Source organism: Bipolaris maydis (genome assembly GCF_028858645.1).
Source record: "Bipolaris maydis strain C4 unplaced genomic scaffold PSV08scaffold_15, whole genome shotgun sequence".
NCBI classification, from domain to species: Eukaryota; Fungi; Ascomycota; class Dothideomycetes; order Pleosporales; family Pleosporaceae; genus Bipolaris; species Bipolaris maydis.
Genome location: NW_027093871.1, coordinates 1,167,411 through 1,191,578, shown reverse-complemented (window position 1 = coordinate 1,191,578; position 24,168 = coordinate 1,167,411). Strand labels below are relative to the sequence as shown.

General features: G+C 52.5%; 7 protein-coding genes across 7 annotated transcripts; 4 read left to right on the top strand and 3 right to left on the bottom strand.

The window, feature by feature from the left end:
* Positions 1–491: 491 nt before the first annotated feature.
* PSV08DRAFT_381506 (uncharacterized protein) lies at positions 492–4,036 on the top strand (the record flags this gene model as incomplete). Its single annotated transcript, XM_014225723.2, has 5 exons — positions 492–913; positions 969–1,048; positions 1,110–1,157; positions 1,199–2,337; positions 2,383–4,036. 5 exons carry the CDS (start codon positions 492–494, stop codon positions 3,937–3,939), a joined length of 3,246 nt encoding a protein of 1,081 aa, XP_014081198.1. The 3' UTR covers positions 3,940–4,036.
* Positions 4,037–5,499: 1,463 nt separating this feature from the next.
* Positions 5,500–6,552, bottom strand: PSV08DRAFT_251689 (spore development regulator vosA; the record flags this gene model as incomplete). The annotated part of the gene is made up of 1 exon (XM_014225722.2): positions 5,500–6,552. One exon carries the CDS (start codon positions 6,550–6,552, stop codon positions 5,500–5,502), a length of 1,053 nt encoding a protein of 350 aa, XP_014081197.2.
* Positions 6,553–8,743: 2,191 nt separating this feature from the next.
* PSV08DRAFT_251688 (uncharacterized protein) lies at positions 8,744–10,439 on the top strand (the record flags this gene model as incomplete). Its single annotated transcript, XM_066092449.1, has 3 exons — positions 8,744–9,220; positions 9,430–9,946; positions 10,297–10,439. 3 exons carry the CDS (start codon positions 8,744–8,746, stop codon positions 10,437–10,439), a joined length of 1,137 nt encoding a protein of 378 aa, XP_065948153.1.
* A 1,297-nt stretch (positions 10,440–11,736) lies between these two features.
* Positions 11,737–13,799, bottom strand: PSV08DRAFT_381495 (cytochrome P450; the record flags this gene model as incomplete). Its single annotated transcript, XM_014225719.2, has 4 exons — positions 11,737–11,990; positions 12,131–12,171; positions 12,257–13,336; positions 13,453–13,799. The coding sequence occupies 4 exons, from the start codon at positions 13,797–13,799 to the stop codon at positions 11,851–11,853; spliced, it is 1,608 nt and encodes a 535-aa protein (XP_014081194.1). The 3' UTR covers positions 11,737–11,850.
* A 2,626-nt stretch (positions 13,800–16,425) lies between these two features.
* On the bottom strand, positions 16,426–18,466 carry PSV08DRAFT_374435 (uncharacterized protein; the record flags this gene model as incomplete). Its single annotated transcript, XM_014225718.1, has 6 exons — positions 16,426–16,623; positions 16,748–17,015; positions 17,066–17,169; positions 17,258–17,357; positions 17,404–18,367; positions 18,415–18,466. The coding sequence occupies 6 exons, from the start codon at positions 18,464–18,466 to the stop codon at positions 16,426–16,428; spliced, it is 1,686 nt and encodes a 561-aa protein (XP_014081193.1).
* Positions 18,467–19,394: 928 nt separating this feature from the next.
* Positions 19,395–20,396, top strand: PSV08DRAFT_188505 (uncharacterized protein; the record flags this gene model as incomplete). The annotated part of the gene is made up of 1 exon (XM_014225717.1): positions 19,395–20,396. The coding sequence occupies one exon, from the start codon at positions 19,395–19,397 to the stop codon at positions 20,394–20,396; it is 1,002 nt and encodes a 333-aa protein (XP_014081192.1).
* Positions 20,397–21,108: 712 nt separating this feature from the next.
* Positions 21,109–24,011, top strand: PSV08DRAFT_210144 (CDC45 family; the record flags this gene model as incomplete). Its single annotated transcript, XM_014225716.1, has 2 exons — positions 21,109–21,858; positions 21,907–24,011. 2 exons carry the CDS (start codon positions 21,109–21,111, stop codon positions 23,716–23,718), a joined length of 2,562 nt encoding a protein of 853 aa, XP_014081191.1. The 3' UTR covers positions 23,719–24,011.
* Between the last annotated feature and the right edge of the window lie 157 nt (positions 24,012–24,168).

Here is a 24,168-nt window from a genome sequence, read left to right as displayed (position 1 = left end):
TCTTGGCCTCCCCGACCTACGGGCAGAGAGAGAGCCACTTTAGACGACCAGAACGCTCCGCCCACGCCGTTTCTAGACGAGCTGCAATTATTGCCAGTGTCGCGCCGACTCCCACTTTCATACGAACCACGGATCCCGATACTTTGACCTCGCCTCTCCGCGGAACAATTGCGCCCGCTGCCACTGCCCTCCTCCGCCTTCCCCACAGCACCCAACAACGCGACCACGAGCCCGCCACATCTCACTGCAATCACTGGCTGCCGGCGGGATTCCTGCCACGTCTGCTTCTATCCAAAGAAACGCGGTTGGGCGTCTCCCCAGCCCGCAACAACGCGCTGCAGTACAGACACGACGCGTTTACCAACCGCTGCTCCCACTAGCCTCCGGGGCTGCCACCACCCACCCACCCTATGTGTTGAGGCTCACACGACCCTCGGACTGCGACACTGGCGTTTCTAGCCTCAAAGGTGGCCTCTGCCGTCAACCTGGCCATGGCGGAGCTCATGGGTCAGACCGCGAGCAACACCGATCTGGACGACCTGGATGCTGATGGCGAATATGAGATGGATGATGTCGAGTACGCGCAGCCTCCTGCCGCCCAGCCCGCTCCTGACACCCACGGTCATACGACCGACGCTGAAGGCTCAGATGTGGATGCCGAGGGCGAAGAGGTCGACGACGACGAAGACGATGCCGAGCCGGTGGGCGATGTCAAGATAGCGCGTCGGGCGTCCGTTTCGGACGAGGAAGACGACTACGATGCCGAAGATGCCGCAAAAGAATCCTCGGATGCCAAGTCCAGCGACAGCGACGACTCAACAAACGCCGACTCTGAGGAAGAAAACCAGTGGCAGGGGAGCGAAGACGGCGACGAAGACGAGCTCGTCAAGTCGTCCAACCCCAATGTGTGCATGTCAGTATTGCTCGGGGCAATTCCAAGTCCGATAGCGTAGACTGACTCGCACCAGATACTGCAAGCAAGATGAGGACAACGACCCCAGCCCAGACTTTGAAGAATACCTCTCCTGTGCCGTGTGTGGAGACAATGGTGAGTGGTCGACTGCGAATGTTTGGCCTTGGCTTCGGTAGCTGACATGTTGTCCCTGCAGCACATCGGCAATGCGCTCATGGCGCTAACACGCTTAGTCCCGATGACGGTATGCTCTCTTGTCATGCTCAATCCTACTCCACTAACAAGTGCTAGATGCAAAGCGTTGGCGATGCGATCACTGCCTCGACAATTTTCCAACAGAGGAAGAGGAGGAGGCCCAACCCCAACAGCCTGCAGCCCGGAGGAGGCATTCTTCCAACAAGCTTACCAAGGAGTTGCTCCCTTCACTGCGTGGTGTTGACCCAGCAGGCCATTCCATCTTCAAAGACTTGATCCTTCCAGATGAGCAACCAGACGGCCTCCGTTCGCTGCGGAAGCGCAAAACTTCGCATGGAGATGAGGCATCAACACCTATGCCGTCACGGCAAACGAGGAAAAAGAGGAGACCATCTGAGGCTACTCACTCGGATGCGGCCCCATCATTACCTGCAAACTCACCCAGACCGCCGTCAAGAAGCGTGCGAAGTGCTCGTAGCGCTATGGGTGATGGCCATGAAAGTGGGGGCGATGCAGAGCATACTGGATCAGACCGGGAAACCACCCGTTTGCGCCCAGCACGAGCGCGGCGTGGACAACCAAAAAGAACCGACAAGAGGCCACTTGCGTGGATCGAGGAAGCGCAAGGTCTCAGCTTGATTATTGCCTTCCATCTCAACAATGAAAAGGTCCAAAAGATTGTTACTTCCAAACCAAAGAAAAAGGCGCCGCTTACTATTGAGCAAGAACGACAAGAGAGGCGGCGTGAGAGAGATCGAGAACGTCGCGAGAGAAATCGCCGTGCTGCACAGGCGGCGCGAGACTCACCAGAGGCCCCACACTACCCAGCTATACATCTTCAGTACCCCACGCCTTTTGCGGGTTTCATGGAGAAGGAGACCGACGAGTCCAAGAGCAAACCCTACGGCGGAGTGCTCTCCGAAGCTGATGCGGATACTTCCAAGACATACCCTACGCAAGCCGACCGGAAGCGCTTCGATGAAGCTCGTATCAAGGCTGAGGAAGACTGGAAAGCCAAGCAGGCTGCTCTTTACCCACCTGAGCCGATACGGTCATACAAGCAAGCAGCTACTGCAAGCAAAATCAAGTGTGTTAATTTTGGCGGATGGGAGATCGACACTTGGCACGCTGCTCCCTACCCGGAGGAGTATAGCAAGAACAGGGTGCTTTACATTTGCGAGTTCTGTCTCAAGTACATGAATTCCGACTATGTCGCGTGGCGGCACAAGGTGCGTGCATCCCTGTTATTATCCTAGCATTACTAACGAACCTAGCTTAAATGCCCAGCAAAACACCCTCCTGGCGATGAGATATACCGCGACGGCAAGTACTCTTTCTTCGAAGTCGACGGCAGAAAGAACCCTGTATACTGTCAAAACCTCTGTTTGCTTGCCAAACTCTTCCTCGGCTCTAAAACGTTATACTACGACGTTGAGCCATTTTTGTTCTACGTCATGACGGAGAACGACCAGTTTGGCTGTCATTTTGTCGGCTACTTTTCCAAAGAAAAACGACCAAGTTCACTCAATAACGTCTCATGTATCCTTGTGCTGCCCATTCATCAGCGCAAAGGTTACGGGCAGTATCTGATTGAGTTTTCCTACCTACTCACCCGTGTCGAGCGCAAAACTGGCAGCCCTGAGAAGCCTCTGAGTGACATGGGTCTTGTAAGTTACCGCAAGTACTGGCGGCTTGTGCTATGTGAGGAGCTACTGCAACAGAAGCAACCAATTAGCATATCAGCCATATCCGACCGCACGGGTATGACTGCAGACGACATTATATCCGCACTGGAGGGCTTGCGGGCTCTGGTCCGTGATCCTATCACCAAAAAGTACGCACTGCGGCTCGATCTGGAGTACTTCAAGTCCTACATTGAAAAGTGCAACTCCGCAAGCAATCCCAAGATCAATCCTGAATGTCTTGTCTGGACTCCGTACGTTATGGGTCGACTTGGTCAGTATGAGGATGGTCCAGCTCTGCAGACAGTCCAACAGCGTGACGAAGGGGAAGAGAAGCCTGCAGCAGAGGAGGGTGTACAGATGGATGTTACAAAGACGAATGGCAACGGTGGAGACACCGAACCCTTCCCACCTGCTCCTGCCCATGCGCTTGCTGCCGAGGACTCGACCAACGGCGGCTCCCCTGCTCCCGGAACACCCCTTGCAAACGGATCTACAATCGCTCTAGCAGGTTCACATATGGAGGAACCTGCCATCCCACCAACCCGCTACGAAATCTTCCCACCCATCCCCGGCCAACCCGCTCAAAAACGGCGTCCAGGCCGCCCATTCGGGTCGCGCCGACGAACCAGCACACCAAATCGCATCCGCAACACGCCCATGACGATCCACACCGCGCCCGTCTCGAAAATCCAACTCTCCCCCAGCCGCGGCGCAAAAGCCCAAATGTCGCCCTCGGCCAACGGAGGCACCCTCACCCCTGGCACCGTATCCCTGCGCCGCACCCGCAGCCGCCTCGGCGAAACCGTCACAAACGGCGACGAAGTCGAGCACGATGCCTCGCGCGGTGGCGGCGCCGTAAAGCCCCTTACACCCAACGGCGGCCGGCGCAGCACACGTAGCTCTGCCAGCTCGTCCCGCGCAAGCTTCGATCTCAAGGGGAAAGGGCGCGAAGTACCGATTCACGAGGAAGACGAAGAGGACGAGGATGAGGATGCAGAAGGGGAAGAAGACGAGGAGGAAATGGAACGGCATGAGGAAGAGGAGGAAGAAGAGGATGTGGATGGCGAGTATGACGAGGATGAGGGGTTGATGGATATTGATGCTGAAGGAGAGGATGATGATGATGTTGTTATGGGCGGAGCGTGATTCTTCTTCTTTTCTTCTTCTTCTTTTCTATATGCCCCTTCCCCCGTCATTGCTTCTTGCATCCGAGTATTTTGTTACATTCTCTTTCTCTCCGTGCTTGGGGGGAGAAGGGGGGGGGGGGGGGGGGGGGGCACCAAGTAGAGATGGGAATGATTCTCTCTTTTTTTTTCTCTCCCTCCTTTCTGGTAGTAAGTTATTGAGTTGAGCGAGGAAGGGAAGGGAATTGCAGTTATCCCCCTTTGTTTTGTTTTTTTTTCCTTCTCTCTCCTCTCTCCTCTGCCTTCTTTTTTTTTCGTTGTGGTTTCGCTTGTACCACTATTCTTTTACTCATATCGCGTCCTGGTTTATTTTCCTTGTGCGCGTCTTTTTGTTGCTTTGCCATCTTGTACGGCATTTTTTTTTTGGTTGGAGATGATACCTTGGGAACTTGTCGTTTATGGGAATGATTGGAGTATTGGAGGGGTGGGTTTCTTTCTTTGTGCGTGCGTGAGTGTGTAGATAGATGTACGTGGTGGTATCGTATCCATTGGGATTGCTTACCACTTTGATCTTTTTTTTTTACATACTATCGAAATGACTAGTTTTTTTTTCCTGATGGTTATTTGAGTGTGAGTTTGATGCTTGTTCAGATGGGGGTTTTTTTTGGCTTAAGTTGTGTGAAGGATGTGGAGTGCGGGTGTGGTCGTGGATAGTCTTCTTCCCCTTTCTTTGCTGACAAAGACAAAGGTTGGATACGAGGACGTAGTAGTGGGAAGTTTGTACTTGGCGCAGTTTATCCGACTACGTCTTCCTCATCCGGCATCAACACCACTTGATTCCACCTCGCTGTGCGAATTCCCCGCCTGAGAGCATACAAGAAAGAGGGCGAGGGGAAGAAGATCCACAAGACAATATAGCCCATATCACATGTACACCATATCGCAGCAGAGAACCGACTTCTCTTATAAAATCCCCAAACACCCCCAAATACATCACCGTGACCACCACTCGAACCCTACCGACGCCACAATTAACTTTTTCCAAACAAAACCAAGTAAAAGAAAAACATCATTTGTGGGGGAAAAAAATAGTTGAATTACATCTAATGCTCCATCATATCCCATCCGCACCCAAGAATCCCAGACACACACGTTACACGAAGAAAACCATTCCCAATCGCTAAAAGCCCATTTCAGTTTCGCCATTCGGAAAAAAAAAGGTGTAATCATCGAACACGCCACACAGACGCTTCATGCTCATATCCGTGGAAAACCCTCTCTCTCACACACACACACACACACACACACACAGACACACATTCCCCACAACCCCGTAAACCAAAGTTTCCCCCCCAAAAAAACGATGAAAAAAAAGAAGAGAGACAGAGAGAAAGAAGAAGAAGAAGAAGAAGAAGAAGAAATTAACAGCCCCAGAAAAGAAAAAAAATCCTAGTTCGTAATCCTCAAAACGACACGCCAACTCCACCGTTATTTTAAGAATCCTCCCCCCCGTCCTTGCAAGAACCGAAAGTATGTGCCCCTCTCTCCCCCAAATAACCCTCCATGAGTTACGCCGATACCCTCAAGACCCCATAAAAGACGGATCATAGGCTAAATTCCAAGCATAATTGGCATCGTGTCTGACCGGGGTCTGGAGGCCCTGATTCTGGAGATTCTGGGGTTGCAAGCCCTGAGTTTGCAGATAGGGCGTGTTGACAAACGGACTGACGTTTTGGTAGAAGCCGGACATGAGACTCGAGGGGTTTGCGCTCTCGACGCTGTCTTCGCGGCGTTTCTTGGCGAGCGGTTGTTGCTGTTGTTGTTGTTGTTGCGACTGGTCGGTGGTAAGGTCGCCGCTGCCGCTGATGCTGCGCTTGTTGCTCATCATGCCGCGGGCTTCCTTGCGGAGGCGCAGGCGCACGCCCTGGTCGGAGAAGGCGCGGGAGAGGTAGGTGGATTCTTCGAGGCCTTTGAAGTCTTTGGGGAGGACGACGTTGAATTTGTCGGATAAGACGTGGCCGAGGCATTGGTATGTGCCGTATTCTGGGGGATCGAGGGCGGCGCCTTGGTAGCGCTCGAGGTCCTTGTGTTGTTCGAGGTCGGAGAGGGTGAAGTAGGAGGGTTGGAGTTCGTAGAGGGTGAAGCGGAGGCGGTAGGTGCCTTGGACTTTGATGGAAATGTCACCGAAGATGAAGAAGGCGCCGTCTTTGTTGTTGACGTCTTTGAGGCGGTGGAGCGAGGACACGAGCGTGCCTGCTAGGATGTCAAAGGGTGTGCCTTCGATTGCTTCGTCCTTGTCGTGCTTGTAGAGGGAGACGCTGACGAAGAGGTAGGGGTTTTGCAGAAACTGTTGGCTGGGGTCTATCTCTGAGCTCACTTTGAGTTCGAGCATGGGTGGTGGGTCAAGTGGCTTCCTGAACTTCTCCTTGCCCTTGACAGTGACAAGAGCCTCCTTGGGCTGTTGCCGTACAGACAGGAAGCATGATGACGGACTCAGTGCGCCTGCTGTTGTTGTGTTTGTGATGGGAAGCGAGTATATCGGCGACGGTGTGGGGACTTGGGCTTGTTGATATGGGACATAGGCTCGTTGTGATGGATATGATGCTTGCAGTGAGTAATTATAAGTGAACGCCATTGTCGTGGCGGCGTGGTCGTGGACGTGGTTCTAGAACAGGCTTCGTCTATGGTTGTGTCGGTGGCAGTTGCAATGGTAGTGGTAGTAATTGGGGTTTGTTGTGGTAGTGGTCAAGGTAGTGGCAACTCTTCGTGGGTGTGGTTGTCGGGTTTGCTGTGGTTGTGGCTATGAAGCTGGTGTGCAAGTGTTCTATGGTAGTGCAGCCGACCTGGGCTGTGGTTGAAGGCAATTGCGACCTATATAGTGCCCCAGAATATTGAGAACAGGCGAATGTGATGATGTATCGATGGGCGGTAGCGAACGTTGAGGTAATAATCCAAGGGGCCGGGCCAATCGAACAAAGGGCGGTGCAAGGTCGATAATCCGACTGGTAATGTTAAACGTGGTATGAGTCGTAGAGAGACGGTTCGCATGTGCGCTACGCCTATCAGAGCCCTCTGTTTGCAGAGCAGAGGTGCGGAATGGTGCTCGCTGACCTGGAAAGTCCAGTCGAAGAGAGGCAAAGTGCCGTTGCTCAATGTGATGATTTCTGCACTGCCGATTCCGGATCTGGGGTGCGCCACTGGTGAGCCTCGTTATGTTAATGGTTTGGGCGGCAGTGGGGAAGATGGTCGGCCTGTTCAGTGGGACCCAACTAGAGGCCCGCTGGTGCCTGCGAGGGGTGACTCCACACCCAACGGTAATATACAAGTTGGAAACGGTGCAGCTATTGGAAGCAGCAGCAGCAGCAGTAGCAGCAGTCTGTGTTGCGCCTGTGATGATAAGTATTCGCAGTCTGCGCTCCTTCATGTATCGTTATGACAAAGTCTTTTTTCCACGATACATAGCAACCTAAGTAACAGGTACAAGGTGAAGGTGGGTAGCAGGTAAAAGCTACTCAAAGGGGATAAGAGGCAAAAGGGTCCTCTTGTGGTGGTAGCGAACCGTGGTAGAGGTGATTGGTGTAATTCCCAATCGTAGCCACGGACACGGCCGCTTTCCAACGGCGTCGAAGAGGGGGGGTTAACAAAAAAAAAATAGGGCTACGCTGGTGGACCAAGACAGAAGCGATGACGAGCGTGGGAGAGAGCGTTTGGGCAGTGTGGGATGAGTTGTAAAGGCGAGCAATGGAAGACTGAAATACACAGCTCTGAGAAGAGTGAGGTCTGATAGCTCGAGAAGAAGCAACGTACAAAGGTAGTGCATGCAGTAGGAGAGCTGGCAAGCGTACTTTGAAGCGTCCGTCAGAATCGGGGCTCCTCTACAGACGTCGTACGGGTCCGTGGCGGCTTTGCTAATGATTCGCTACGCAGGCTCTAGTCTCTGGGAGCAACTTGTGCCGAGCGCGGCCGATCAAGGTTGTAGGGTCCTTGACTAACGTGCGTGCTAAGGGAATGAACGAAGGCGGCGTGGATCATGCGAACAAGCTCTAGTGTAGCCAATGGCAAGAGTGTCTGGGGGTATTACTTCTTTTGTAGCCACGGTTACATCCAAGACTAGTATCTTTCGCTTGTTGACCAAGTGTCGGTGGATCCCGCTGCTGCTGCCCGTGAGAAACCCCTGAAAGTAGTGATGATGTGCTGGATGTGAGCTGGACCGTCTTGGAACAGGCCGGTTGGACGGTACAGTGGAAAACGAAAGAGCTCTGGGCGATGAGGGAGTGGGAGAGGATGCAGCGAGCAACGAGGTGGGAGGGCTGGCCAGGTGGTGTGCGCATGTGCAAGCGTGCGAAGAACGGCTGGACAGTCCCAAAAAACGAGCGGCAAGATGGACTGGGGCAGGGGCAACAGCTGTCTTGGGAGGGCAGCAGCAGCACTGGACGTCGAGAAGCACTTTTGAATAAAGTCGCAGGCTCAGCAGGTGTTGTTTTGCAGCTTGGTTGCAGCACCAGCCCGTCTGTGCTATCAGTTCCGAGCGAGGGTGTTCCATGCAGCCGAGCGATGAAAGACTAGGACAGCACAGGCGGCGCAGCGGCAGGACCTGAGTAGCAAGGAAGGCCTGGTAGTGCTTGGATCCAACGGTCATCCCAGGTTTGGGCAAGGCAGGGCACTGTCGACGGATATTGAACGAGGGCCCCGGTTGCGTGCGGCGGGAGAGCCCCACGCTCGTAAGCTGGTAAACACCCAGAGCAGGAACACGGGATTTAGCCATCTGGAAACACTTTAATTGACGAGGCTACATATAAACTCCCGTCGACGCCCAATATATCGCCATGTGGCCGCCAGCCAGGCCCTCTGATGCGCGGCAGTTGGAGACGACCGACCGACGCGACCCAGGCCACACAACAAAGACTGCGGCCGGGCGAGCACACGACGAGGGCCGAACACGTCCGCAGGCACATGGCGACGAGCACGTCGACGAGGCCGACGAGGGCCTGATGGCCGCGCCCGGGACGTGCCTCTTTTTCGGTCGTCTCGAGGCTCGCAGCGTGGCCGACGGGCGGAGGCCAGCACCGGGCTACACGAGCATCATGGCGTCTCACAGCACACGACGGCACACAGGCACATGGACACATGGCGACATGGTGGGCGCGAGCATGCTACCTGTCGTCAGTCAGAGGGGAGCGGGGACGCAGCGAGAGCAGTGCAGCAGCGGTGGCTATGGGGCGGCTGAGGCGCAAGGGCGGACTGAGGCACGGCGGGTGCGGCCAACGACGTCAATACAGCAGAGCGACGGACAGACAGACGAGGTGTGCATCGGGCTGGGGCGTCAACGAGAAGCGTGTGGGGAGGGATGATCGCCGTGGAGCATCTTGGTGGCTGGGGGGGTCTGTGGATGGGAGCAGGGATGGGGGGTGATGTGCAAGCGAAAGGCTGCCAGTCGCGCCGTTCGAGTGGGCCAAGGAAATTCTACGACGTTGCACTGGGTGGCCCGCACCCCCGTTCGCCATCCCTTTAGCCACCAGGCCGGCCAGCAAACGAGCGTGCTGGGCCGGCAGCCTTCCTCTCTGACAGCGGCGCTAGATGTCGCCATGGCCCTAGGCGCCTGGTGGCCGGGAACTGCATCGCCGCGCCTGGTCGTCCATGGCCGTGCCAGACCAGACCGTCGCCGCCATGTGCATCGGAGCCGGAGCCTGAGCCTGAGCCTGCGCCTGAGCCTGAGCCTGTGCCTGTGCCTGTGCTCACGTGGCTGGCGCTTTCACCCTCCGTGCGCTCCAAGGCCGCCCCCCGCGCAGTTCCCGCCGCGCACATGACCGCCCCGCGCCATTGCCGCTCTCCATCTGTCGCCAATATCATCCCAACATCCGTCTTGTATGCGCTTAATTTACTTTTTCGCCTGCTGTCAACCCATATCCACCGCTGCACAACACCCACAAGGCCACCGCCCGCCGCCCGCCGCCCGCCGCCCGCCAATGCGTACAATGCGCCTGTGCTGCCCGTCCACGACACAGCCACGAGCTCCGCAAGACGCACACGTTTGCTCCAGGCACCGCACAGATGGATAGTTGTCCCGCTTTGGCATCCATGTCCACTTCCATCTGGTCCCGCCGCCCGTCACTGACGCCCATACTCGCCTCCTCAGGCCAGAAACCTTACTCCACCCCCAAAACCAATCTCGACCGGCTTCGGCTTCGGCTTCTCGAGCTCGCTTTGAACCAATGTGGGGTCACTGAATGGCTGTAGCTTGCACTTGCATGCTGTGCTTGCCACAGCGAGCCTTGGAAGTCGCTCTTTCCCCCTGCCTCCCATCTGCTTGTATGCTAGCAGTGCTCGGCCCTCCCGCGCAAACCGCTGACTCCAGCTTGAAACATGCAACCGTGTGCAGTATTGGACTTGGACTATGCCGTAGACAGCAAATGTGCCTCCTGCCTCCACGCTTATGCCGCCCTCGTAACTGCCGCACTGGCCGGAGAGATGAGAAATCAAAACGAGCAATCTGGCACTAGCAACCACGGCAGCACCGCGTGATGAACATGCTGCGCTGCTTACTGCACCTACGCTTGTCGTGCATCTGAGCTAACAGGTCAGTGACATCAATCGACCTCACTGGCTCCGTCTCATGTGTACAGACTCTGCACCAGACGCAGGAATCGACCTCAGGTTTGCCGTCAAACATGTACCTCGAAGTACTTTTTCCACACTACCAAAAGACTGTAGGGGGGGAAGTGTCCATCTTGATGTGAAACTCGACGACGACTAGTCGTCCCACAGACTCGTCCTACTACCTCTGCCTGGGAAAGACGGCGCTCGTAGCCTCATGCACCTGACTGAATCTTGGCAAGATAACATTCGACATGTAGGTACGTACTGGGGCCTACTCGGCACGTCATTCGTGCAAACCCCAAATTTGTGGGCTGCACCGGACTCGGGAGTAGCTCCCACAACGTTTTCAGCTTGCCCGTTGTCGATAGACTATTGTCATACCTACTCCCTGTGGCAACAAGGTACCGCGTGACAAGTACTATCAGGCAATCTTCTCTACGCCTCCTCACAACCTGCTCTAGATCCAGCTCATCGGCCGATGCAAGACCTTGTCAACTCGCTGTGGGTCATGCAACGGAGCCAAGAAACTTTGGTAAACAAAGGTAGAGTACACGCACATTGTCACTGGTTCCACACCAAAATACCCATGATCCCGGGAACAAAGGACAAGATGCAGCAGCCGGCCTCGAGACCGGTCCTCAGACCCTACCACTCGATTGGCTCTGAAGGTTTTCCGGAGATACCGCAGCCCCAGTTTCCTCGGAGCTGCCTACGCTAGCTGGACTAGACGGGGGGGGGAGGGGTTGCTGGGCTGAAGGTAGGGGAAGAAAATCCGAACTGATGGACTCTACGTACACGGAGACGCCGCCAAGTAAGCTGATAAGTAGACTGCATTGCATAAGCTCACGGCGAGTCACGATCATGAGACTGTTCAGAAAAGAAAGGAGGCAAATACGAAAAGACTGTCTCAGTTGCTCCTGTGCAGCTGCGTAAAAATGACTCGGATGGCTAGCTGTCGTCATCTTGCCCTTTGCCCCAAGCACCAGCAAAGACTCGGCATGCCATTGGCCACTGCCAGCCCCAACTCGATACCTCTCTACCACGGGTCAGGCTTCCAACGGCGTCGATTTGGGCCCGGCTTTGAAGCTCCAAGACCCGGAGTCCGCCGCGGATGTGTGTCTGTGTGTGTGGCTTGCACGCCCTACCCTACACCTATTCACTTTCTTCCTGTGCTTTGCGTAACTTGCCCGCTGATCAGCCATTTTTCTTTACTGCACGTGCAGCGGTGCAGCCACACTTGCTTGTGGGATCCCCCATTGATGGTGGGGAGGAGGCTATTGCTATCAGGGTCCAAACATGTTCACTGCCCCCCCCCCTGTCCATGTCCCCCGTGTGGCTACGTCAGCTTCTCGAGTCGTATCATGAGTCTCTCACTCTGGGGCGGTGCAGTGTATGAGTCGGACTGTTCGATGCCTGCGTCATCCACAATCGTGGTGCAGTAGTTTGAGTAAAGGGCCGCGACTATGTACTTCATCTCTGTATCCACGTCAGCATATTGCGTTTTACCTACTAAGCTTACGAAGCTAGTAGAAATTCAAAGTCACTTTCTCTCTCCTCGTGTGGCTGTGAAGAAGGGAAAGGGGGGGGTGGGGCACATGTGACTAGTAGGTACTTACGGTACACTGCCAAGTGACTTCCCACGCACATTCGACCACCACTAGTACATACAGTGTAAGCGTACATCAGCTCCGATTACGTCAAAGGAAACCAAACAACAACAAAAAAAACAGGGTTATACTAACCTGCCAAATGCCCAAAACCATCGGCTCTCCATGTCTCTCCGCTTGTCGTCGGCCACCTTGTCGAGTCCCAACCAGCGATCTGGCCGCCATTCACTTGCACACTCGTACACGTCTTCGTTCAGATGCAGCAGGCCCGCGCTGGCGCTCACCCTGACTCCGCCCGGAACATGGTACGATGTCTCATCTGTTGGGCCAAGCCGGCAGCCTTGCGGGGGCGTGAAACGTGGTTGTGGGCCGGGAATCGCAGCGTGAAGACGCAGGGTTTCCCAGATGACCGAGTGTAGCAAGGGAAGGGCATCGACGGCTTTGGGGTCGGGCAGATTGGGTGCTGAGGATGCTGCCAGGCGGGGAGATAGGCCGAGGAGCTCGTCCTGGAGACGGGTCTGGATATCAGGGTGCTTGGATAACTCGTGGACGACGTAGTTGAGCGTTATGCCAGAGGTATCGAAGCCCGCGGCCAGATGATCCAGGACTTCACTTGCCATGGCGGTAGGATCCGGCATACCACCCAAACTCTTACTTGCTTCCTTTGCCATGCTGCTCTGCAGCTGCTGATAAACTACAGGTCGGTCCTCGACCCCTGCGGTGGCGACGCCAGCATCTAGCACACGGGCGGCCTCATCGCACATGTTGGTCACCCATCTCTCGATCTTGCCATTTGCCTCGTCGACCCATTTGGGGGAGAGGCGGTAGCCCAGCCATTTCTCCACCAGGCTAGTCAGGCGCGGGAACTCTTGCGGCCAAAAATTAAAGGATCGTCGCGAGTAGTATAGGTCCAAGAACCAGCCAAGTTGCTGGGGGTCCTGGATTAGGTTCGACCCTGCTCGCAGTCCGAAGATGTAGGACGTCACAATATCCATTGTTGTTGCACTGAGCAGTGCGTAGATGTTCAAGACGCCGTTTTCCGGTCCCGTGCATACGGATTCTAGATATGGTAGGAAGCGCTGGTACATGATTGTCGATGCCTGCACGAGCAGCGATTCACTAGCAAGAACATGCGACTTGCTGTAAATGTTGCTCAGCATGCGCTTTCTCTGCGAATGCGGCCTATTACTGCCGGTGGAAAACATGTTGCCGGTTCTGCCATTTCATGCGTCAATGCCTGCTTAAACCAAAAAAAAAAGCCATATGTGCTATTGTTTTTCTTTCTTTCTTTCTTTCTTCAAGTCTCAAACAGGGCAGTTCATGGTGCTCACCCGCTATAGTTTGTAAAAAACGAATACCAATTATACCCGTTTTTCGCATTGACTTTCTCGAATCCCCCTCCATAGACGTCGCGGACGCCGCCCTTGACGCAATTGATACTGATTTCTTCGGGGCCCAGACACACAATCGGACCTAATCTCGCATGCGCCTCTTTCAGCGTCGCATTCTCAATGTTTCGCCAGCGCACCCAGGCTATCCACAGCGACGACACGTGCGCGGTGGGATGCGCAGCGGGAATCTTGCGCAGCGGATTGCGAACGTATGCCACGAGCACGTGGATGACGACGAGAGCCGGGAGCAAGACGGCCGGCGCAAGCAACGACGAAGCTTCAAACATGGTTTTATGGCCTTTTTTTTATCTATCGAAAAAATATTTCGCGTCGCGGTTCGTTTGTAAAGTTTCAAACAATGAACGAGAAGAAAAAAAAGAAGTATGCAATCAGAGAAAACGGTTCCTTGATTTCCTTCGCATTAGCAAACAAAAAAGAAACAAGTTCGTTAGCAGAGTGAGAGAGGGGGGGAGAGAGAGAGAGAGAGAGCGCGTAGCCCCTCTAGTTACCTCGACTTACCTACGCAAAGCTTAGCTTCTATAGCTCCGTAAATCGCCAACTTCCTTTTCCTTTAGCCCATCCATCCCTTCCTTTTACCGACGCAGGAACGCAAAAAAAAAAAGGATATCAAGAAAGCAAAAAGAAACAACGAAAAGGGCTAAGCTCGTATCTTTTTTCGCCTGTCACGAAAACCTCGAACCGACGCACAAGATTTAAGAGTTCATCATGTTTACTCTCCCTAACGTATCCGTGTCTTAAGTCTCGTATCTTTCATTGTCAAACACACAAACAACCCCGCAAAAAAAAACCCACCTTACCCCTCCTCCCCCCACTCCCCCAACCAACCAACCAACCAACCAACCACCACATACCTCTCGATATCTTATCGCCATAGAAAAAATACCCCGTCCCCCCCCCCGCCGCCACTCACCCATGCCAAACGCACAACCCCCCGTTCTTTATCTCTCGTTCAGTCCTAGTCTAGCGCTAACCCCCAAAGCAGTACTAGCCATGAAGTCGCGTCTGATACGGTTTAGCGCGCGTGGTGTGTGAGTGTGTTATTTTTTTTTCTTAATACCGAAGCGCGAAGCGCTTGAGGCACAAGGTGGCGCTGTGGGGGTTTCCAACGTTTTTTTTCTGGCGAGTACGGTGTGGGTTTTGACATGTGCTTCTCTTTTTTTTTGCTCTCTCAACGGGTTCAACGAAGGTTGGGGTTGGGTGTAGCCGCTTGATGAGGCGAATGGGAGGGCGTTTAGATGCTTTCTTTTTTTTTGGCAATTCGCCTTGTTTTTATGGGTTGTGAGGCCTTGCGTGGTTTTACCGTTGTTTTCATCATTTAACTACTTGAGTATTTGAGCTTGTTGTTGTGTCTGTGTTTGGTTTGCACGTGCTTTGTGTTTCCCGATGGGGGGGAGGGCTTTTTTGTTGGTTCACTCTGCCTTACTTCCCACTCGTTTGTGGTTGTGGGGGGGAGGTTTATTTACCATGGTGATCTAGGGTTTCTTCGGGGCATCGGGAATATTTGCTGTGCACATGCCTTTGCTGTACCGTGTTTTGAGTCGTTGTTTAAGTCGTTTTTTAGACTTGCGGTGTCCGCTTGGTTGCGTGAGGCGGAATGTCCCGTGGCGTCGTTCGGTATGTCGGCACCCCACTTGGGGCTAGGCTGGGCGAGGGAACAAGGAGTGGTGAGTTTGTGCATGACGGTGGTTCATATGCGGGTACATGTTTAGGCTGTCCCGGTCTTTGTTTTTGATTTTGGCGCGGATGGCTGGTGGCATGGCGGGCTGGGCTTTCGGTATGCATGCATGAGTGCGTGAGCGAATGACGTTTTCGGTGATCCTTGGTTACACGACATGTTTCGCTAGAGAAGAGCGTTAGTCGGCTGTCTCATGTGGTGTTTTTGTGTGACGACATGTTGTGCGAGGGCAGGGTACGAAAAGCGCAGCGTTGTTGTTACTTGTTGTGAGAAGAGGTTGACCTGAAGGTATTGGAGAATGTGCTAAACAATTCATTTGTAAATTCGTCAGTAAACCTTTCTTTCGGGATGTAATACTAATCTAATGGAATCCTACGGGAACATAGTGAGATGAATTATATTACTGGTAATAAGTTCAGAAAAATACTACGAATGCAACAAAGTCATTCCTTCCTTCCCTTGTATTGATGCTACCAAAGCTGCGTGGCATGCACATCTGCACTCTCTCATCTTCCCAAATTGGGGTCTGCATATGCCATTGAAACATTGACACTGCGCTGGAAGGTACTAGAAATTACAATTGCGCTCTCACCGAATTCATAACCTTTTCTTGATTGCGATGCTTGAGTACGTCGAATTAATTTCTGTTTCACATTGTTTTTAATGTGAAAACGGTATATGGTCATGTTGAGAAAATACGTCATCTCAATGAGCGCGTTGGGGTTTTCAAGTCAGTCAATCCCAGCCCATCGGGAAATTTAGATGAAGTATTCTTCTCAAGAAACTCACTTTCCTATTTGATTAGTAATTACAACTCTCAAGAGACACATCATGATTAGTCTTGAAACCGAGAAAAGCATCACAATAGGCAATGAAAAGACAATATTATGGCATTGGGGAACTCAAGGAAAGCCGAGTCGTAACCAGCTGACTAACTACATGTGAAGAAAGCCAGAACATCTGCCAGTCCGACCACGCTTTCGATACAAAAGTGACCTAGGGTAAATGACCCAAGTTACATGACATGTTCCCCAAATGCAGTGCATTGACATCCTATAGTCAATTTGATACTCCCCATCTCCTGCCTATAGCCCCGAACCCAATAGCCGTCCTCAGTTCTGGAAGAAGGGCCCGATATGTAGCGACGCCGTCTGGACCATCTCCTTTCCACCAGAAAGCAAAGGATTGTGTCTCGACGGAAAACAGGCCACTGATCCTCAATCGTAACTAACAGTCAGGGAGCCGAACTTCTTGCCCTTGACCGTGACATAAAACTCCAGGCAAGACTGCAGACATATATTCACGGTGCAGCGAGCAGAGTAGTACAGGCGACCAGATGGGCTGATGCGCCTGCACATGTCGTTCTCAGACAAGTCGCTCATGTCATATGTGAGCACGGCGACGCGATGGACTGGCTGGTATCATGTTAGTTATGTTAAATTTTGGGAAATGGGCACCCACCTTGTCTAATGATCGCGTAGGAGCGATATCTGCATCGCACGAGAAAAGTTCCAATGTACCAATACGTGCATCTCCAACCCACCATTTGGCTATCAAATCCACAGATGCATGCATTGCCTTCGATGCAAGTAGGTCTTGCCCTTTGTTAATTAGCCATTTCATTTGGTGGCTTGCCATCTTCATGCCGTCATGCTTGTCGATGTAGGCGTCGGCTTCATCATGGAAAAAGATATTGAAAGACCGACTACAACTTGTACCGTAGTATCGACGGCTCTTTCGCTTCAAGACTGCACCACTGCTTTCCTCAAGACCTTTGGCTACAGCGCCTCGAACTATAGCCGACCAACTGCAACAGGAAATTAGTACACTTCTTGTCAGAAACTTGGTGACACTGACGCATGTGGAGGTCGAATTGCTTGTATCTCGTGCATCTCTGCGAAGTCTTTGATCTTGGCGAACATGTATGGCGATTCTGAGAAACCACCAACCATGAATATATACTGGACTTGTTAGTAAACGTAAGCCCGCATCACATCAACACAAGATAATTGCATTGCACGAGCGTCAGCGTTGCGATGGTAAAATTACCTTGATCTTCATCTTGTTCATGCGGGTGCGCTGAATTTGCTGTTGAATCAACTCATATACTTGATGGATGCATACATCAAACATAGCTCGTGTATCATCACTGATCATGTTAATAGTGACATACGGAATCTGAGCTTTAAACTTACGCTGTGATTCTCAGCTCTCCATCGCTGATTCCCCTCTTCTCGTCATCATGAATAGCACTCAGCGGGTTTGGAAGAAGCAAGTAATTCGACTGAGTTCCTGAAAAGCCATTCTTGACTTCCGTAGTGAAGTCTTGAAGAAGCTTGGACGCCTTCCTCGTGAGAGAAGTACGGGGAATCTCTTCACTTCGACAGCCAGCAATCTTGACAAAGTCTTGTGTACCTAGACGGCGCTCAAGCCATTGGAGAAATGCACGGTCAACAAAGCTACCACCACACTGGGCACCGTTGCCTACTGTGGCTTCTTCGATGATTGTCGGTTGAACGCTCGCAATCTGATATGCAATAAGATCAACAGTTCCACCTCCCATGTCGCATACAATGAAGCCGTCACCGATTGCTAACTGAGCATCCTGTGCTGTACCTCGTAGCATTTTGATCGTGTAGAGCGCAGCAGCCTCTGGTTCTGTCGTGATGATAACAGGCGTTGCCATACCTCCACTTCTGAGAGAACTAAAGCCAGATTTCTCAATAGCCTGCATGGTTCGATACTTGGCGATGTCTGACCACACCGCTGGGACTGTGACCACCAAAGTGATAGGTAGCGTTCTCCACAGTTCTTTGCCAAATTTCTCATCGAGATTCTTGATCAAGTGAGCTTTGACTTGCGCCAGGAAGTCGGCGATGATCTCCACGGGTGATTTACGTGACTCGAGTAGAGACAACTCGCAAAGGATCTTAGCAACCTCACCATCTTTGCGGTTATCCAATTCAAGCTTGGTCCACATATGTCGCTTCTCACGTGGTGGGATATCAGAACCCCATCGAACGCCTTCTTCTAGATAGGCTATCTCGCTAGGTACTTTCTCTCTTGTACCGATCTTGCCATGACCTGAGGGCCAATCTTGTATGACTTCGATGTGTGACTGCTCGGATGCGGGATCGGATATCTCGCAAAACGACACACCTAGACAACTTAGCAGAAAGTTTTGTGATATGTAACATGCCATTTACCTGTGTAGGTAGTGCCGTAATCGAGCCCGATTATCAGTCGACTGCCTCCCATATTTTCTTGGTTCCTGGAGGCTGAGATTTGAAGTCTGAGTCGGTGTTGCAGTTTTGACCTGTGTGCTATCAAGAGTAAAACCCGGTGAGCGAGCGGATTGTTTGTGCGAACAACAAAGGCGAGTGATGACTAAGACAGGCAGTAGTCGAAGTGAAAGTGAAAGTGAAAGTAGCGCCCTCTCACAACGCCTGCGTTTAGCTTGAAAACTCTGACCAACATTACTCAACATAAGAAATTTGAATGAACTTCTACTTTCATCGAACAAGGAGGGTAATTGCCTTGATGAGCAGGCATGCGTGTATGTTACAACAATCAACAATTCTCAACACCAACTGTAGGTTTAGTTGTGACTTACCGCACTTCTGATTCATCGTCAGCTTACTCTTCATTCTGTGTTAAGGAAAACGAAAAGTATTCGATTGCGCCGATTGTGCTTCCCCGAAACGGCAACAGTCAAAGCTACATTGATCGTCCTGTCAACACCCCAGAGTCTGATGAATATCCCGCGCAGTCAATGGGGAACATTGTAGCAAAAATAGGCGATCAACTGCAGTACATTAACACCGTCTTCACAAATCAAACGATACAAAACCAGGAAACACAGGAGAGTTACCATAATAAATCTAACATGGCAATGGCTCCGGGAGCGGATTCCAATGAACTGACTGCAGCTCACGACTACTTGAACACAGAGCGGAGCCACGATGAAAGAAATGAAGACACAAATCCGAAAACAGCGACACCCCACGGAAAGGGTTATGGGCTGCATCCTCGTGGCCCTACGATGAGCTTTGCACAAGCTGCGTCAAGCCCCATTCACGTTGAAGTAGGAACATCCAACGATCTGCGAATCCAAATGAAAAGCCTGGAGGTAGAGACACAGACCATGAGAAGGGAGTTTGAGACTTTATGGACACAGTACTTGTCGATGAAGAGATGCAAAGATATCCAAGAAGCCAAGCTTCAAGAATCGCTCCAGAATCTTGCCTTCTCTCAAGATGAAGCACAGAGCCTGCGAGCTCAAGTGCAAGCGCTACAGAAACAGATGCTTGCTCAAGTATCAAAAGTCGAAGCCATCTCTGATGAGGCATTTTCTCGGGATTTCCGCGCTCTTGCTTCCTTGGTGAAATCACTCAGCCGCACGATTCAGCCAGCACAAGGCGTGGATGTTTTGAAGGTTTCCTGTCCCTGTGGTCTCTTGCATAATGTAGCAAAGCATCACTGGGATACACGTGCACGCAAAAAGGCCTACATAGAGGCATGGATATGGTCCGTCCTCATCTGCATAGTTTTCAAGCATCCTTTTGGTTTCTGCAAAAACCTCACGCATCTCCATGATGCTTGGGGTCTTATCTTCGGGAGGGGGTTCGTCAACAATTGGCCAAAGCCGACCCCAAAATCCGAGAACTGGCGGGCCACCACAGTTAAGGAGCTGGTTGCGCGGATTGGACATACAACCATAACCGCAGGACAAAATTATGGAGAACACCAGACGTCAGACAAGAATGCCTACAACCTGCAGAAGGCAGTGCTCGAGAATCGGAAATGCACCGCCGATATCATCAGATCGAACCTCGCAGCGGTAGCGCCAAAGTCTGACCTTTCTCATATTCCAGAAATTGTCGATCGGGCATTTGCGTTGGCCGTGAACATGTCTATGCAACTTTCCCGCGTCCAACTTACTTGGCCAGTCATTGGAGAAGATTTCGAAGCAGAGTATATGTCACCGATTCCCGATCGCAATGGCCAAGACATCGATGGAGGTGTTGTTGCATTTGTCGTTAACCCTGGACTCACTCGATGGGGCGATGTACACGGACATAGTTTCGAGATGTGGCACCAGATCGTGCCGTCTCTGGTACAGCTTGAGCCAGTACAGGCCAAGCGTGGAGATGCCCATGACCGTGTCAGAGTCAAGCAAGAAGAATAGCATGTTTAGTAATGAAGTTGAGATTGGAGAAGGTACCGAGATCGGCAGAGACATGGAGACTGAACATTGAAGCGAGGAGATGAGAGAGCATGACTCGATTGATAGTGGCACAGGGGCATGAAAGGGAGGAAAAGAGACTTGGAGTTTGCCGATTGCGTTCGGTGTTCAACACACCATCGTGCTTTGACGGAACAGCAGATGATATGGCATATGCTACCCATCGGTGGCATTGAGAGAATTGCCGTTCAACACGAAATTCTCTAGTTAGCGTGGTTACTTCAATGAAGTCAGCTCTCCGAATAGGAGAGAGCATAACGAGACATGAGTTCATAGGAAAATGCAAAAATCGATGACAAGACGTATGAAGTCCGATGTGCGTATGTGCCGTCTTTGTCGTATGTCATTGAGCTTGGGCGGGGATCGAAATTGGAGAGGGGATAAAGTGTTGTTCACGTCACAGGCGCGTCGACGCGAGGACATTTCCGGGACTAGCGTGCCGAACGCGTCGGCCGCATCCTCGATACATACGACCACCGCCGGCTCTGTTAAATGCCATTCGTACCATTTATTGTTTACGTACCCAATGCTGGGTATTAACACTTGGAAAACCTCATACCACGCCCATAGTCTCCCTCACAACTCACCAGGCGCGTCTTTGTGCGCGCTTACTCTACGCCTCCACGCTGGCTAGCCATACACACCCACCTCCGCCATGTACCTCCCACGGAATCTGATAGCACACCTCTATCAGAACCTCGTAAAAAGAACACATGCCGCCGCACCGCCAGTTCTGCTCCTTGTCGCACTCGAACCAGACGCGCTGTGTGCCTGTCGAATTCTTACCGCGCTACTAAAGCGCGACTACATACCCCACAAGATACAGCCAATAGCCGGTTATGGCGACCTTTCACGGGCAGCAGATGAGCTGGTACGGCCAATGCGGACAACCGAAGGCGGGAGCGGGGGTGTTGTGGTGTGTTTGGGTGTGGGAGGCATGGTAGATATGGAAGAGATGCTAGGCCTGGACGTGGACGAGAACGGAGAAGGTGGGACTGGCGATGTTGAAGTCTGGCTCTTAGATGCCCGACGGCCATGGAATCTTACCAACGTTTTTGCGGCACCCGTTAGCCAAGACCCCGCCACGGGAGAATTGGTGCGGAGGCAGGCTGGTGTAGACAAGGGCAAGATCCTGCAGTCCTACCAGTCATCAAGAGGTGGAATCATAGTCTTTGACGATGGCGATATCGAGCAAGAAATGCAAGCAGAGCGGGAGGCATATGTGGGGCTCGAAGAGATGCCAGAAGTGGGGGAGGAAGACGACCTGAGCGATTCAGAACCAGAAGACGAAGAGCCACCGTCAGGGCAGGCACCAAAGAAGAGGAAATCCTGGGGTGAGGGGGATGATTCTGAAGACGATATGACAGATGACGAGCGGCCAGCACAAAGACGGAGGAGCAATTCTGTTTGTACAACCTTTATATAAAGTGGAACATGAACTAATCACTTCTAGGGCGGCTCAATACCATCCTCACCTGAACCACGACGGCGGCGGGGTCTACTGGCAGCAAATCAATTAGGCGGATCTTCAGACTTTTCGCGCTCAGACTCCCGCAGCCGCTCTGTATCCCCATCAGTGGCCGCCCCAAAAGAGCAGTTCGTCAAAAGCCTACGAAGGCAACTTATTAAGAAGCGAGACAAGTATGCACAGGTCCTTGACAAATACTACGAAATCGGCACATCATACTCGGATCCTGTCTCATCCCTGGTATACAACCTGGCCTCAGAGCTTGGCCGCGAAGACAACGACCTGCTATGGAACGCCATTGTAGGTGTCAGCAGTCTGGAGTTGTACGGGCGAACAGGAAGCGGTGTCGGACTCAATCCGCTCTCAACACAAGGTGGTTCGGCAGGCTGGAATGGTAACCGAGGAGAGAGCATACGCTCTGTACTGCGAGACGAAGTACGGCGGCTGAACCCCGTCACGGATGCGACAAGCGTATCCCGCGACGCAACAATGGGCGAGGTCTGGGGTGTCATTCCGACAAGTGCTCGCTCAGCAACAGACACAGCCATCCGCCTCTCACCAGAACCCCGCTTCCTCCTCCTCCGGCATTGGTCTCTATATGAGAGCATGCTACACTCTCCATATCTCTCTGCCAAACTACACATCTGGAGCGATGCAGGGCAGAAGCGACTTGCCAAATTGCTCGCAAAAATGGGAGTCTCTCTCACCGAATGCAAACAAAGATATACACATATGGACATGGAGCTGAAGCGTGGCCTACGGGAGCGCCTTCTCAAGTTTGCTCCACAATACGGTCTGGACGGCCTAGTCCCCCCAAAGTCAAGTACAGGCGATCCAAAAGACGGTTGGGGCTTTGTCCGCTGCTGGGGCTGGAAAGCCTGTCTCTCTGCCATCGACGCAGGCGTGGTCCTAGGCGCCATCCTCGAAGTCGGCGACGTAAAGAGCCTCAATCAGTCCGCCCTCGACAGCTCAAACTTCGTCGGTACAAGCGACCACACTGAGATGCAGACCTCAACGCAAGAAGAACAAGACCTCGCCCAAGAACACATCACCAGCCGCTTCTGGACCGCCTACGACGCCCTCGGTAACATCGACCTCCTCGTTGAGCACATCACTACAGCCCAGCACCTCCACCGCGCCATCCTTCGCACCGGCACCGCCCTCATCGAGAAACGCCAAATCCGCCACCTCCGCGCCTTCCGCATGGCCGTTGTAAAAGAAGGTCCAGACGTCCACCTCTTCACTCACCCCGGCGCCCTCACCAAACTCGCCCTCTGGATCGCCGAAGCCATTGTCGAGCTAAACGGCACAAAGGGAAAATCCAAGGGAAGCGAACTCGTCATGGCGGGTCTCGACGACTCGCGCGGTCTCTACGTCGTTGTCGGTCTCGGTGGTAGCGGCGGGACCACGCAATCGGCCAAGTCGCGGCTTCAAAAACGAGAAGCCCGCGCTGTGGCGAAGCAGGAGAAGGCGGCGATCAAAGAGCGCGAACGCGCAATGCGCCGGGAAGCGCGGCGTGCACGCAACCTCGCTGCGGGTCTGGAAGAAGATGAAGTCGAAGACGAGACCGAGTCTGAAGCTTCGGATTCGGATTCCTCCTCTGACACCGATTCAGAAGACGAGGAAGATGAGCGAAAGGGCGGCAAAAATCGCTTTGGCAATGCGTTCCAGGAAGTTGTCCGCGAGACCGGGGCGCGAGTCCGCATGGATAGCTTTGAAGCGTGTGTGATTGAGATTAAGAAGGAGGATCTCAGTGGGTTCTTGGAGAAACTGAGTCAAAAGGCTGTTGTTGGGTAGAGATCCGCATTGGGTTTTAGTGAGTCTTTCTCCTCCTCTTTCTCTCTTCGGTCTTTTGGTTTGGGGGTGTTTGTAGCTGCCATGGAAAGAAAAACGTCGATTGGGATTTGCAATGCTGCGGAAATATATGGGTACGTATTGGGGAATTTGTTCGGTCATGGCTGAGGGGTGGGGGTGGGGGTTGATATGTTGATACCCGTGGGTTTGCTTCTTTTCTCCTTTCTTTTCTCTTCTCCACATTTGTACTTTTTCTTTTCGCTGTTTCGTTTTTGTTCACGGCATAGTTGTTTTTTTATTGAAATGTGACAAGCGAACGATTTGGAAAGCACGTATTCAGCATCGTAGTATTACTATTATTATTCTTTCTTCTTCCTGTAAAGAGCGTAGCATGGCATTAGCATCGTAGAGCAAAACGAAAAAAATCATACACATGTACACAAATACAAGCAA